Source organism: Apium graveolens, chromosome 8, assembly GCF_009905375.1.
Source record: "Apium graveolens cultivar Ventura chromosome 8, ASM990537v1, whole genome shotgun sequence".
In the NCBI taxonomy this organism is placed as follows: domain Eukaryota; kingdom Viridiplantae; phylum Streptophyta; class Magnoliopsida; order Apiales; family Apiaceae; genus Apium; species Apium graveolens.
The window spans coordinates 165,628,833-165,644,580 of NC_133654.1; the positions used below are offsets into that span (position 1 = coordinate 165,628,833).

General features: G+C 34.6%; 1 protein-coding gene across 1 annotated transcript; it reads right to left on the bottom strand.

The window, feature by feature from the left end:
- Positions 1-8,618: 8,618 nt before the first annotated feature.
- LOC141677387 (la-related protein 6B-like) lies at positions 8,619-14,072 on the bottom strand. The gene is made up of 10 exons (XM_074483292.1): positions 13,485-14,072; positions 12,141-12,222; positions 11,262-11,356; positions 11,106-11,177; positions 10,769-10,848; positions 10,572-10,674; positions 10,271-10,318; positions 10,110-10,178; positions 9,768-9,923; positions 8,619-9,105 (listed from the first exon to the last, which is right to left on the bottom strand). The coding sequence occupies exons 1-10, from the start codon at positions 13,857-13,859 to the stop codon at positions 8,854-8,856; spliced, it is 1,332 nt and encodes a 443-aa protein (XP_074339393.1). The 5' UTR covers positions 13,860-14,072; the 3' UTR covers positions 8,619-8,853.
- Positions 14,073-15,748: the final 1,676 nt, after the last annotated feature.

Consider the following 15,748-nt stretch of genomic DNA (forward strand, 5'->3'; position numbering starts at 1 on the left):
TAGTGATTATCGTATTCAACCCCCCCTTCTACGAGATTCGGGACCTAACAACCTTCATGTGCTAAAAAATCTTCAGAGATTGATAGGTTTGAGCGTAGTACTTCTGAGGGGGAGCTATCTAAATTCTCTCTAATTCAATTGGAGGTCCCTCATGTAGGGACAACTCCCCTCAAAACCCTAGCTGACATTGTTTTAACAATTGTAGCTATGAGTCTAATTGCCAATGAGCCTGTTCTAGGGGAGGCAAGTCAGGCACATTCAAGTGCTAGCTCTTTACAAGAAGAGCAAGGGTTTGAGACCATGGTACATGACAGTAACCTGGTCAAATCCCCTTCAATTCAATTGGAGGTTCCCGCAAGTGGTGAACATCACACTGTCATAACCACAGTTCCAACTGTGATTCAAACTGTGACATATGTCACAGGTAATGTTATTGAACCTTACCCATCTACCTCAACTCAAGAAGACATACCTTCTACATCAAACCCTTCCCAGCAACCATCTCACTTTATCTCTCAGTGGCTTCAAGATGCTCAAGCTCAACCAATTACAATGAATGACCTCTTTGTTGATCAACTTTCTGGTCTTTCCAGCATCACACAACAGCTTCTTACAACAGACATGTCTAATCAGGACTATCAAGCAATCTTACTGTCTTATAAAACAGATGTTGAAGAGTAGCATCAAAAGATTGTGAATGAAGCTGAGTAGGATGGCAATATGGATGCTTGGTTAGATAAGGACTTTAGCTTGAGTATGGATGAGGTCTTGGCAAGATTTTAAGAAGAGTATATCACACAATATTGGGAAGCAATGCCAAGGCTCTTAGTCCATAGGAAGTCTGTGATGCTGTGACAGAAGTCTACAAAGCTCAACTAAAATCTTTTCATCTAATGAGTAAAGCTCTAAAACAGACTCTAGACAACCATCACGACAGAATAAGAAGGATGGTAAGGTAGGAACTGGATGAACTTGTGCCTACTCAAGTTGAGATCAAGAACAAATTTCAGAGATTTGTTAATCAAATGGTTAGGTTTGAAATAACCAGCATGGAGCAAAGCATCAAGGATCTCAAACAATCATTTATAGCTTTGCATGAAGTTGTCCAGAATAACGTCACAAGTACCAATGACATAAAACTCAAACTGGATCAACTACATCAGGCTAGGTATGAACCTTCTGCTCTCTTAATGGAAGACATCAAGGAATCAGTTCAAGCCACCTTTGGTACCTCTACTTCAAGTTCTCACCCACCAATGTCAACATCCACAAACTTGCAAATTCAAGATCTTCAATCTCAAGTATCCACTTTACAGTCTTCCAATAATTCTCATTAACAGCTCAAGTCTCTCAACTCACAATTTTGGTACAAAGTCAACAGGCTAACATCCAGACTCTGGTGGACTCCTATAAGCATCTTCAAATATAAAATTCAGTAGTTTTGGGAACTATCATGGGTGCTCTAAACATTCCATTTACTGCACTTCCAGAAGCTGTTAGGCCTGAAATCCCTATACCTCTCATCTTGCCTGCTAACAAGACGAAGGGGGAGATAGAGGCTAGGTTGCTGAAATCATCTGTCCAAGCTCAAAAAGACAAATCCAAGGAAGTTGATGTTGGGATGGAGAGGCTATTCAAAGTAGCTGAGGGACATAGTGTAAGCAGAGAGTTTGATGAATTGCTAAAGGCTTTCAGGGCTTCACTAAACAACAACTTCCTCACATACAAAATGGCTTTGGACAAGACAGTAAATTTCTTAAGGGTGATCATGGTAACTGTGGATGGCTTTCAAGAGAGAAGAACTGTTGTCAACATAAATGACTCTCGGGTGGATAGGTGTATGCAGGTGTCCCTTAATTATCTCATAACAAGAAGAGCATATGAATTGGACATTCTGATCAACAAAGTCAACAGAGTGGTTCATGAAGACACTCTCTTGCTCAATGAATTGAAGAAGGCTCAAGTAGCTGCTTTTCCAAAAGCATATCTACAACCAATTAAGGGAGTGACATACATTTGTCCAACCACCAAACATTGCAAACATTTTCAAATTCCAAAGCAATGTGTCATGGAAAACAAGAAGTTGATAATGACTTTGAAAACAGACTTGAAGACAAAGCAGTACAAGACTGTTAAAGATGAAGACATGATCAAGATATTGGGGAGATATTTGAAAAATGCTAAAACCAAGTTGCCCAAAACATAAATCAATACTAATGATGACTAAGATGATGATGAGCAGAAGAAAGATGATCAAAAACCTTCTGGATCAAATCCATGTCACTCTTTTAAAGCAACTGGCAGCAAAATAGGAGATAAGAAGCAGGTGGAGAATAAGAGGGATGACAAGAAAAAGGGAGATGAAAGAAGAAGGAAGATGGTGAAGGAACCAAGAAAAATGTTCTACCAATACAAATCTAACAAGCTCAAACCTCTAAGCCTGCAAACTCAAATACTCAACTACCTTTAACTCATAAGCCAAAACTTTTGTTCAAATAAACTGCAAACACTCTACTTAAAATATCAATCACCTCTAGCCAAACCACCCTAAAGAAAATCTCAAACCTACCTTTAGTTAAGCCACGAATTAAAACTCATTTCAAAACTGTTGGGAGAAAGCCAAAGAAGCTGCAAGTTGAAGAGAGGGCCATCTGGAATTGCTTTGATCAGACTGATTTTCTACCATTAAATTGGTGCATCACATATGATGACTACTTTCAACAATTAGCTGAAGAAATAGTCAAAGTTTGGGTTGTATCATTGAGAGAATCCAAAATTAACTATCAAGATGGTTCCTTCACTCTACTTAACAGGGGATTAGTGGACACATTTTCAACCACATAAATTAAGAGGGTGATTAGATTGATGAAAGATAAGGACACAAGTACAAGGGCATGGAGGGCTGTGATGTGTGTATGGTTAATAGTAAGAGAAGAAAGAAGAGCAAAAGAGAAATCTGAAAGGGTGAAAAGGGAAAAGAAATATGCAAAAGAGATAGAAATATTTGAACAAAGATCTAATGAACTCAAGGTAAAGGGGTTGAGCATAATTTCTTAGGATGGGAATTTTCTAAACATACAGGCAGGCAGATTTTCAAGATTCAGAGTAAATTACTTAAATAGTTATTTATTAGATGATTGGCTTAAGCTTGTGGAAGCTCTAAGAGGGACAAAAATCATAGAGAAACTTCAAGTACTTGTAAATCTAAAGGACCTCATTCGAAAGGAATCAGGCTATGAGAAGTTTGTGTAATGAATACATATTGAACTCATGTAATCACTCAGTGTATAAAAGTTATATTTGTAAATCTGTCAATTTCTATGTAATTATTTTATTTCACTGAAACTTGGGGTTAGTCTTGTTATCAGGCATGAATTTGTGTTAAGCAATCTTCTCACAAATTGAGGGATATTGTTGTGCAAGTCATGCCTGTACCATAACAAGACTAAGTCACATTGACAATCCTAAAATTTATTTGTATGATAGTCTAAATTTGTATTTTATTTTGTATTACTTGAGTTTTTAAAAATGTCAAAGATCTGACTGGAGTATTTTCCTGTAAACAGTCTCAAGTCTAAGAATAAACTCTGGAAGAAGATCAACAAGATCATGACTCAGAGAAAAGGTGAAGAAGCTTGGAGTTGAATAAATCTGTTTTAGGAAAAATATTCCAAGTCAAGATATCTACAAGTCACAGATCAAGTCATATAGAGAAGTTGTTCGAGAACTCCAAAATGACTTATCGAGAAGTCCAAAATGTCTTATAGAGAAGTCCCAGAGATATCGACAAGTCAAATGAAGATGTAAAAATTGGAGATATCAACAAGTCAAATTATTCATTAGAGATCTCAGAGGATATCGACAAGTCAAAATGAAGATATGAAGATTAGAGATATCGACAAGTCAATTTCTCATTAGAGATCTCAGAGATATCGACAAGTCAAAATACATCTAGAGATCTCTGAAATATCGACAAGTCATTTTTGCATGCAGAGTTTTGGAGACCTCAACAAGCCAAGTTCACTTATAGAGAACTCAAAGACCTCGACAAGTCAAAGACACTTATAGAGAACTAGGAGATCTCGATAAGCCATTATACTACTTGAGATGTCAGTTCTCTATATAACAAACTGGAGATCTCGATATGAACCTCAAGTACAGAATGCAGACAAGTTAAAGATTCAATATTATCAATCAACAAACGATCTAATCACTTAGATTGAAAAGTCTACAAAAGCAGTTTGAAGAGTGCAAGACCAAGAGTTAAGATTAACTGACAAAGGAAGGTCACAAACCTACAAGATTGCAAGGATTCACTAAGCCAGAAAAGGAAAGCTTTAGAGATAATTTAAAGTAGGGTTTAGTACATCTTATTACATGTTGTATAAACCTGTGTTTACTAATGTATAAAGTAAACACTGGTCCTTTGTTTTAAGAAGGAACAAACATATCTAAACTTTCTTGTACTCTCTCAAGATAGAAGCTGAGTTCTTTACTTACAAAGAACCCAGGATTTGTAGCAATATATAACTTGATTTTAATATAAAATTAAGTGAGTTTTGAAATATTTTATTTGTTGTTTTATTTCTGCTAACATAATACAATTGAATCTCTAATATGCTTTGTTCATACATTCATAAAATTTTGAAAAAGGCTAAATATATCCAAAACACATTCACCCCCATGTGTTGTATTCAATATCTAACATGCTCTTTTTTCCGCCCTTTGGTTTTTGAAATAGCTGGGTCAAGGATAGTTTCATGCAACTTCTCTCCACTTTCTTGAGATATTTTGTCTCAAATTCACTTCCAACACGTTCCACCCCATCAACGGGCATTTTTTCAATAATTTCGGTCTCTCGATTAATAATTCCTACGACATACTCATAATGTTTCTTCGATGCCATGCAACTATGACTAAACCCTATAATGAGCAAAGTTATGTGGTTAAATCTTTCCGTTGGAGTCAAATCATGGGATGGGTCATCATCTTCGGGCATGTGATATGGCAACACACCATCAACCCTATTGATATCCCTAGTCCACCTCCGTTTCACAAAATGTTCCGGTAATTTGGCCACACGCCTTTTTGTCAACACGACAATAATGTGGCGACATGGCATGCCCGAATGCTCAAATATTCTACATATACAAGAACCCCTTAATGACAACTTGTTGAAGGTAACAAGGTAAGTGGTTCTCCTAGAGTCAAGAATTAATGGTCGATAACATTTTTAGTACGTATCATCCACATCTTCTAAGGAACGATCTCTATCTTTCTCCACAAAGTACTTTGCAGCCTCAACCAATTGGTCTTGAAATCATTAAAACATCTCTTTGATATAAATGGAAGCAACATGGTGCTCCAAGGTGGTTTTCATTTGCATGCAATGAATTTTATGAAGTGTATTATAATCCTCTTATTTCTCACGCATGAATTAACTTTCTAAATCTTTTTGTGCACCCTCAACGAATTCTTTCAACTTCGTGCAAGACCCTACACAAGTATTAAAAAAGGCATTTATTCCTTCGTTTCTCGATGTTGCCTTTTGACTCGCGGAAAAAAATGTTACGTGTATAAGTATCGATCCACTTATGCTTCAAATTATACAAGCCTTGAAACCATGTATTATCTTCCAACTTGTATGTCAAGATCAATGATTTCCACCTATCCTCGAAATTTTTTTCGGTCAAGGAGTGATATATGCAATTGTTGAAGTCACCTTTAAATTCATCCTTTGCATAGTAGGTTGAGAGTTTCTCCGGAAATTTGTTACTAATGTGCTACGAACACAACAAATATGTCGTGTTCAGTAGTTGAGATTAAATTGCCCCCGCCATGACTTGATCTTGATCAGTGATAATAGTCAAGGGTGATTTCCCTTCAACGACCTTTAACCAAGTACACAAAACCCACTCAAATGTAGTCTTCAATTCATCACGCATTAGTGCAAATCCAAATAGAACCGATGGGTAGTGATGGTTCACCCCGGTGAAAGGCACAAACGGCATAACATACCTATTTGTTCGATATTTTGTATGGAACACAACCACATAACCAAAATTTTTGTAGGCCAACAACGACCGAAGGTCAACCCATAGAAGGCATTTCAATCTTCCTTCTTCATCAATTAGAGACTGAATGAAAATTTTCCTCCACTTTCCTCTTCTAACCGATATAACAAATCCAATCCCTCTTGAGCATCATTCACGCCCAAATTGTCCTTTCTAAAATCACGCACCACATTTCTCAAATGTTGGGCATGAAACCCTACTTGCTCCGCTCCTCCGTGTATTTTTTCAAATATATTCATGTCGGTTACATGGAAACTCTTAATTAAATTCTTTTGGGCGGCGGTTACATGTCGCTCCCTTTTAATCAAACTCATCTTAGGTGGCGACACAACATCGTGATTATGTTTTAACTCCAAGGACGTTATCTCCCAATGACTTGTATTTCTTCTATTAATCACATAAATTCTAAATTTACATCCACTTCTAGGAAATTTATCTGTACGCTTTTTCTTCTTCGTACTACCAACACTTCCGATCAAAATTTCATCATCCTCTACAGGTTCTTTATCGCGGTTTTTCACGCTAAATTACAAACATAAGTACGGGCATATATTGATTTGTCCACACTCCTTTGTATATTTTGAATCTTAATTGTAAAGCCATTTTTAAAAGCGTAAGCCCTAATTACATTCTCCGCGGTTATTAAATTAGGGAAATTTTAACTCAAGAAAAGAATTACAATATTTTCTTTTTCAACAACACTCTTATCCATTGTCTCACTACTACCATGCATAAACTCACTACTCTCATGCAAAACTTCATTTTTCAAGCCTATATTCACTAACAAAAACATCTTCGTCACAATCATCAACAAGATTCACATAATATACATTATCATTACGCAAGCAACTACCCCTAATATTATCAACTTTATTATTTACAATATTATGAACAACTTTATCATTTTTTTCAAAGTTTTCTATGTTCAAATCTAGCAAACATCTTATCCATAATGAAAACAAGAAAAAAGCAAAAAAATTAGTTTATCCACTGAAAATTAGTGAGTAACGATGAACAAAAGCAAAAAGTCCCCCAAATTAGCTCTCCAATTTGACAAAAATGGCACAAAAAATGAAAATATGATCATTTAGAGTTTTAAACCGTAAGCACAGTACTTCTGCGCATAATATCCGTGAAAAAAAGGGTCTTTCCGTATTTAATATCCGCGAAATCTTATCTTTCCGCGGTATTATGCGCGGACCGGATAATTTTTTTTAAAATTGTGATTGATGTATCAACGATAGGAAGTGATGTGTTAGTTAATTGTTCCATGATACATAATTATCAGGAAACAAGACCCTATTCCAATATATGTTGTCCTTATTCCTTCCTTCCTTTCTTGCTTCGTTTTCTTAATTTATTATTAATTTTTTAATGACATAAAATCAAGTAAAAATTGCACGTTTAAATAAATTATAAAGAATCATTTTAAGAGTATTGACGGCTTGTTTATACCATCGATCTAATTTCTATTTATATGATTAAAACTTCTTCTTTTTATTTAAAAAAATATATGTTTAGAACTTAATTTAGATGGTTGGTGTTTAATTTAGATGGTTGGTGTCCCCTGTTTTGAACGATTCTGATTTATTTTTCTTACCTACGAATTTCCGAATTAAAACAGTGCGTCACTTCCCTAGGAGCCAGTATGAGTACTCTGATTGGATGTACCGTGTAACCACAACTTGTACTTGTATCCGATTATTGCCAATTCTGGTTTACACATTCACCATAAACATGAATGGATGCTACTAATAATGAAAAGCTCACCGTTCAGTTTACTAAAATCTCCTTAAGAAATCACCTCTGAACAATAGCCACAGATTAAGTCAATAATTTTCCGGATTTAATAATAAGGTTAAGGTGATCTACCAAGGAGAAGGTAAGAGTACATCAACCATACATAAAATGTCTCCGGTAAGGTTACTTTTACTGATGTATAACATACCTTTGATTTGAGTGCTGATGTTGCTATATCTATCTGACCCAAAGAACCTTAATTTTATTCTGGCTGCCAAGGATGAAGCAAATCAAGCATCATCCTTGGAGAGGACAGGATGATAAGGCGGTGCTTCAATCACCTTTAAAGAGTCGTGTTTAGAGCATCGCTCCTAGGAAAGCAAACTACAGCATCATCCGTAGAAAGAACATACTCTACACCCGGCTCACCAGATACATGGTTAAGTCATCATCCAAGAAAAGGGCCACAAGCTACACACCTACAGTTTACCTTTTCTGATTCCGCCCGCAGTTGTAATCTACAGCAAAAGCATATCACAACAAAAACACTACAGAAACTTAAACCAGCATTTTAATAAGAGTGGTTGCGTGCAGATCTTCAGTTTAACAAATTAAGTAATAAGTATTATAATGCCATATTATCATTTATGGCTTTGCACATGTAAGTCATGGATATTTCTGCAACATCTTTCTTTAGATACATATATGCTTATAACATGCAAATGTCCCAGACGTTCTTTAAGTTTCTCAATAGATCACAACCTTTTCAGAGAAGAGAAATTAACATATCAAGCCAATCCCCCAAAAGAAAAAAGAAAAGGTTAAAGATGTTATCAGAATCCTTGCTTCAGACTTCCGAGCCCATAGACTCGTGACACAGAAATAAAGGTAAATAAAGCTAGTCAATCCGAACTACTTGACCGACAATGGACCACATTCATGAGATCCTAATACATATCTGCTTTAAGGGATACATTCAGCACAATATTGGATACTTTAAAGACCGCCCATGCTTTTGTAAAATAAGGACTTCAATGATTTATACAGCAACAGGTTTTCCCCGACCCATAGAGAACCCCCTCGTTCCATCTGGCATGCGAGGTCCAGGAGGTTGCTTGAAAACAGGGGGGTGCTCAGAGTTGATAGGATGAACTGACAAGGAGCCCCCAACATGATTCCCACGGTAGTTTGGATTGTGGTTGTGGTGTTGAGGTCGTGCACGCCCCTTGCCACGTCCACGGCCACGCCCCTTGCCACGTCCACCCTCTTTCTCATTTGCATGTTCCTCTACCTGCCAGACATAATTATAATAAGCATTAAATACCCCATGAAGTTAAAAAGCATTTAAGCATCCATCAATGACATTTATAAAGGAATTGGCATTACTCCTTAATTCAAATAAAATTAAAAGGATACCGGTGACTGCTACATTATAAAAGCAGCTTCTATATTTGCTATGCTGTAATGCTGACTCTTATTTAACACCCTCAAACTTGAATACCAGACTGCACTTTCTTTTCTTTCTTTTTTTCTGAATTTACATATTTTACTTCAAAACTTTTAGTGAGAACAGAAACAGATGGACGTGAAGCAAAAATATTGAAGAAAAAATTGCAGACATATTTTCACATCACATCTTTACAATGAATGAAAACAGATTAACACAATGGCCATACTGCAATAGCACGATCAATCAACTTCAAACACTGAAGAATATATTGTTGTCAGATCTGAAGTTCACTGCAGTTGTAGCTTCAGGAAACCAAAACAAAAAAGTGGTTTAGCAAGAGAACACATGCAAAGACAAATATTTCGCTCTTTAGTGAGAAACAAAATCACCTGTATCCCCCGCCCCCACCCGCCCCAACTACAATTGTAAACTTTTACATGGATGGAACCAATATATTAACTATTAATATATCCTGAACAATAGACACTGGAACTGAAACTTACTCTGTGCTCAGGAAGTGACTGGCCTTCATACAGTTGAGAAGGATCTTCTATATGTTTCTCATTAGGGTCTTCCTCCCTCGTAGATGTGTCAGCTTCTTTACGCTGAAATTCACCATCTTGCCCACCTTTCTTTCCTCGTACTTGAGCAGATGTTGCCTGATAGAGAAGAAATTCAGGGGAAATTCTAGAGAAGTTTAATGCTAGAATCTTAATATGTTTCAATGCTAAAATAGCAATTATATGCTAGCTGTAGAGATGTTCTATCTATGAGTAAGTCTTATTAGCTCTTGAAATAAACGATAATGCATATAATATATAATACAGAGAGAGAGATGAACATACTGCATGTTTATGAAGTAGACGGACTTTCAGGCCATTTCTCCAGGTACCCTCTTCACTCAATTCAGTGATCTGAATGATAGTAAAAAGTTAGTATCCTCCAGTAATTCAAAAAAAAGGACAACAACAATAAAAATCTGAAAGAAAGAGAATTGAACACATACTGCTCGTTCAGCACTTTCAACGGATTCATATTCCACAAACGCATGCAACTAGACAAAGAATAGAATTAAATATTAGAGAAGTTATTAACTTGCAAAAGTGGTGTTAAATGTAAACCCAATCTGTCAAAGATCACAAACAAAAAAACATTCAATTATAAATGTAATTCAATATTAGTTGATACGGGAAACCAACAAAAAACAAAAAAGTCTGCCAGTTCACATTGCTCCTTCCAAAATCATTGATCGGCTGCAAATCATGCTTCGTATTGTATAAAGGTATTAACCTGCTGGAATATTTTACCTTACTACTATAATAACTTATGCCATCAGCTTTTGCTGCTCTAGATCCAGAGGATGACGTGCCATTGGAAGGCTGGGGCTGGCAGGTACGAATTGACTTCACACTGACAAGGGTTTCCACTATATTATGTAGCGAAAGGAAAATATATATATATATATATATCCAGTATCAAATTATTTAATCAGCAGTTCATGTACCTTCCAACAGCTGAGAAAATCTTCATGAGGTTCTGGTGACAATGGTCTTCAGGCAAATTTTCAGCAATAACTATACGGGACTAAAAAAAACAAATAACGTAGATTAGTGAAGGTGCAAAAGACCAGATGAACATAGACATCACGAATATCTCATTCAAACTCTACAACTTTATAAAAAAATTATAGCAGGTACACAAGTTACAAATTCACAGTATCATTTCCGGTACTTCCTGTTCACATAGTATTCAGAACCTGCCCAGTCAATACGGCAGAAACTTGAACCTAGCAATTATTTCTACACAAAATAAAAATATAGTAAACAAAAAAGGTGACTTACTTGCAGCTCTTCCATATCTGAATCTGTAAGGGGTAGTAGGCGTCGCACTTTCTTCCCATCTTCACTAACCGCCTACAGATTGTTGCATCAAAAAATTATCAAAAGAACTGTAAAACATCAATAAGAGCATACAAAAATTATAGTGTAAAAGCTTACAAGCTTTGTTGAGTTCCGCAAAATGCCAGCAAGCTGGGAAGTACTGCTTACAAAAGCTTTAATTTTCTTGAAAGAGGTAACAACAGAAATTGGCACTGCATCAAATTTGATAATACCATTTTTAGTCAATTTATCATTTTGTATCAAAAAATAAAGTATGCAACTAAAATCCAAGCAGCAATATTCATTTTTCTCAAAGGGTTGAAAATGGAGGTTAGACATTATCAAAATGATTGAATAATAAATAGTAATACACATTAAACTTGCCGTGAGCCATTTTGGTTATGATTGAGCACACTGCATAAACCCAATCTAATGAGAATTAAATTATAGAAAACAACCTGAGAAAACGGAGGCAATTTCACAATTGAAAAGAAAACGAAACAGAAGGTGAACAATATTTATTTAAGAGAGACTAGTTCAACTGATAAGTCAAACACCTGAAATATACTTGGATCCAAAGTATATCCAAGTCTTTATGCTAGTGCTTTAGTTTTCTGTAACACATATCTTCTTCCATTAAATTGTGAAGTTCGGCTGTATCATACACTCAAATGGAAAATATAAGACATCAAAAACTTAGTCAATAAAATCTACCATTAATTTTTAAGAGCAGTACAGCACATAGCTTTCATGTCACTTAAACATGTCAAGAAGACCTTAAGTTTCTGATATATTGCACTAGCACTAAATTACAAAAACAAATTGAGCTCATAATCCATATTCTGCAATATATGCTTATACAATATGTTGAATGGATGAAAACTATTAGTCATCACAGCATGCATACAGTTAAAATCCTATATAATATAATAACTACGAGAGTTGCAGTAAAAAGCTATATTATAAATTTATGATAACAATTAAAAAAAGCTGTACCATATCCATCAGGATCTTTGTTGACGAACTTCATTAGATGATCAGTAGTAGCCAAATTGACATCACTGAAATAATACTCCACCTGCAGATTGTTGCATTAAAGATACATCAATGAATCAGTGAGACACTTCTGTCTAAGGATAAACAATCGAACTAACAACTTAGGATATGAAGATCCTTGTGATGAATAAAATTTTTGAATAATACAACATAGCTAATTGACACGATCTACCCTATTTCATGTTGCACATAGTAACAACAAAGAAAGACATCTACGTTCTAGTTGTCTGGAAACTCTGAGCACGTAAAAAGATAATTACCTTTTTATTGAATTGTAAACCATAGTTTTAAAAGAGAAAAGTAAAAAAGAAAAAAAATAGATCAAAAACATAAGAAGATTAAAAAATCAGAAAAAAATTGTCAAAAAAAAATCAGAAGAAAAGCTTAATAGCTAGCATTCTCATTTTGAACTATGATATCCAAGTGCCAGATCTTATTGTCAAAATTTGTAAATCGCGTGCGATTCATCCTCCACGGACCTTGTAATTAATATGTTCAACCCACAATCTGAACAAACTGGCTCCGTCGTTATGAAACATTGTATTGTTTTGGAACTAACTACTTCAAATAGAATTTGTAAATATTAAAATAGCAAAATAATATACGACAAAAAAACATTAAAAACCAAGAATATTTGAAAACATTATGCAAACTCTATCTTCAGTTCTTCACTTATATTGTGTATTATTTATGTACAGAAAAAGCAAAATCCAAAAGATATAAGAATGACAACTGTCGCATATAGTTTTTAATAAGTATAATATCAATGTACGACAAAAAGGAAATTGACGTATGTTTCAAAAAAGAAATGTCCCCAGGTTGTCATATGTATCACCCAAATAAAAGAACTACTAATTACTTTGGCAAAATATATGACCAATGAATGTATGACAAAAAAATGTTTGTCGTATGCTTTAAAAAATATCCCGGCTATCCTATAAATCAATCTAATAAAGAACTAAAGTCCACTTCGCCAAAAGTTATGACCTATAAATAGTGACACACACACATATAGTGTAATCTGACAAATAAGAATAGAAGATGCAATAACCATGAATATTGAATAAATCGGTAAAAACCAAATCTCTCGATCCTCAAGTACATGTCAAACGTATAAACGCCATGTACGCAATCATAAGCTAAGACCACAAGCAAGCATTCATTAAAAACAATAACAATAAAATCACAAACCAAACAATTAAACACAAAATACAACAATTAACGGTCTCAAGTCAACAATAAACAACCTAATTTCAGCATATTCAAATATCACGAAGTTGCCACCTGATTAATGACTTTCTGCGCAGCATCATCCGTAATCTCAGTCTTATTCACCTCACCGCCACTTTTCTTACTCGAACCGCCTTGACTAGCCTGCTGAACAAGCTGCTTCTGCTGGTGCTGATACTGAACAACCGGCACGTACTGCTGCGTAAAGCCTCTGTGGTTCTGCACGGCCACTCGCACGTGACCTTGACCGTGAAAATAAGCATTGGGCGGAGCTTTATGATACACAAATGTCGTCGGTGGCGGATCAGCTGAACGAGGCACAAACTCAGCAGCTTTGGCATTGAGTCGACTCGACGACAAGTTCCTTGAAAGCGAAGGATCGGATTGGTGCGGAACGTCTTCGGCTTTGGATATGGAATCGGAAGCCATTTGGAAGTGAAATTAGGGTTTGGAAATGGTAAAGTAAGTGGATCTGAGGGAGGATTCAATTAGGATAGATAGATAGGTGTAGGTGTGTGTAAATGTAATTGAAGGAGTGTATGTATAGGATAGGGGAAGTTGTGTGTATATGTTTGTTCTGCTTGAGAATAGAGGGGGTCTCACAGCGGTGGACAGACAATGGAGAGGATTTCTCGGTTTTAAAGATTTGGGGGTTTTGTTGTATTTATAGTCTGTTTTCAGTCTCTATCTGCTCAAATTTACACTGATTTTACTAATCCATTTTTTTCATGCCTTCGCAATTTGGATGACTGTACTTGAAAATCCACTAGCATATATCATAGTGCCCGTTATTGTAAATTTTAAAATAAACAAGTTATTTATAAGTTATAATTACATGATTATTTATAAATCATATAAGTGTTTACATAATTTTACTAGTAGATCAGGATTTTATTACTTAAATGAATTAAAATAAGTATTTTTTGAATATAATTATCTTAATTCGTGAAGTTTAAATTAGATTATCATTTAAAAATATATATTTTAAAACTAAAATTAACAATAAAAATCAAAATAAGTTGTGAAAAATACGTTATTACTAACATTCAATTTATCAGTTTATAAATTATAAATTGACTTATAAATTGAGCGGTTTATTTATAAGTTATTGTGGGCTTATAGGTCATAAAAAGACTTATAAACCCCACTCTTACAAGCTTAAACCCCATTTTTCATGTGGTGATATTTATGTTTGTTTTAAATACTTAAATTGTAATAGACTCTTTAAATGCTTAATTTCATTATTTGTCAAAATAAGTTTAAAAATAAGTAAATCTTAGAGGTGTATATAAATTAATAGTTATATGTGTTTTATTATAATAAGTTTATAAAATGCAGTAATCCGTCTAATTAGTATAATAAAATTTTAAATTAAGTCGACGTAAAATTATATTTAAATTTAATAATTGTCCAAATAATAAAAAGTAAATAAATCAAATTATGTTTTAGATAAGGGATGATGATTTGTTTGTCAATCTCTTGTAAAAAAATCAAAGATGATTGCTGGCAAAACTGTACGACTTCTTTAAGAATTTTCGGTATTATATTTGTGTATAATTCTTTTCATTTACATACAAGTGTTTCATTATCAAATATCTTTATGTATGTAGAAGGCAGCTTGTTTTCATACATGAATTTAAATTTATAATTGATGGCATTACACACAAATTTTGAGAGATTGCTAGTTATCGAGTCATGCATAGTAATATCTATAAACAAGCCTATCTACATGATAATTCTATAAATTTTCTATATGATCATTTAACTGGAAGAACCTTACCTTTGAGCAAATCAATTCTAAAATAGAACCTTACCTTGGAAGAAGATTTATGATCATGCCCGGAAGATCACAATGCATGCATCAAAATAGAGGAGTTGCGTAATGGGAATAAAGATTTCACTAAATCATAATTCAAGAAATATGGTTTAAACTATTCAAGAAGTAATGTTTAGAGTATTCCAAAATAAACTAATTTGAGAACCGCAAAATGAAACAATTCGAGAAGTCAACTGTCATATATATTTGTGATATCATGTCTAATAATGATCTGTGTTTAGTTTTCAGATCTTAACTAACGGGACAAATCAGGACTTAACTGAAAATCAGTACTTATACTGAAGTCAGAGTTTAAGATATCAGAACTTCAGTTATCAGAACATATTTATCAGGAGATAATATCAGGACTTAAGAAGACGTTCAGATAAGGAAGGCGACTGATTGAAGGAAAGAAGATTAAGGCAAACACAAGAAGAGATATGCATGGAGAAGAATTCTATAAAGAATAGAATACTTGGAGGAAAAGATAACTAATTGATAT

Excerpts from the sequence above, each read along its gene's own strand:
- LOC141677387 (XM_074483292.1), bottom strand. The coding sequence starts at position 13,859 with ATGGCTTCCGATTCCATATCCAAAGCCGAAGACGTTCCGCACCAATCC. Across the intron at positions 12,223-13,484 it reads CGCAGAAAGTCATTAATCAG|GTGGAGTATTATTTCAGTGA; the intron begins GTGGCAACTTCG and ends AACAATCTGCAG. Across the intron at positions 10,849-11,105 it reads CAGATATGGAAGAGCTGCAA|TCCCGTATAGTTATTGCTGA; the intron begins GTAAGTCACCTT and ends TGTTTTTTTTAG.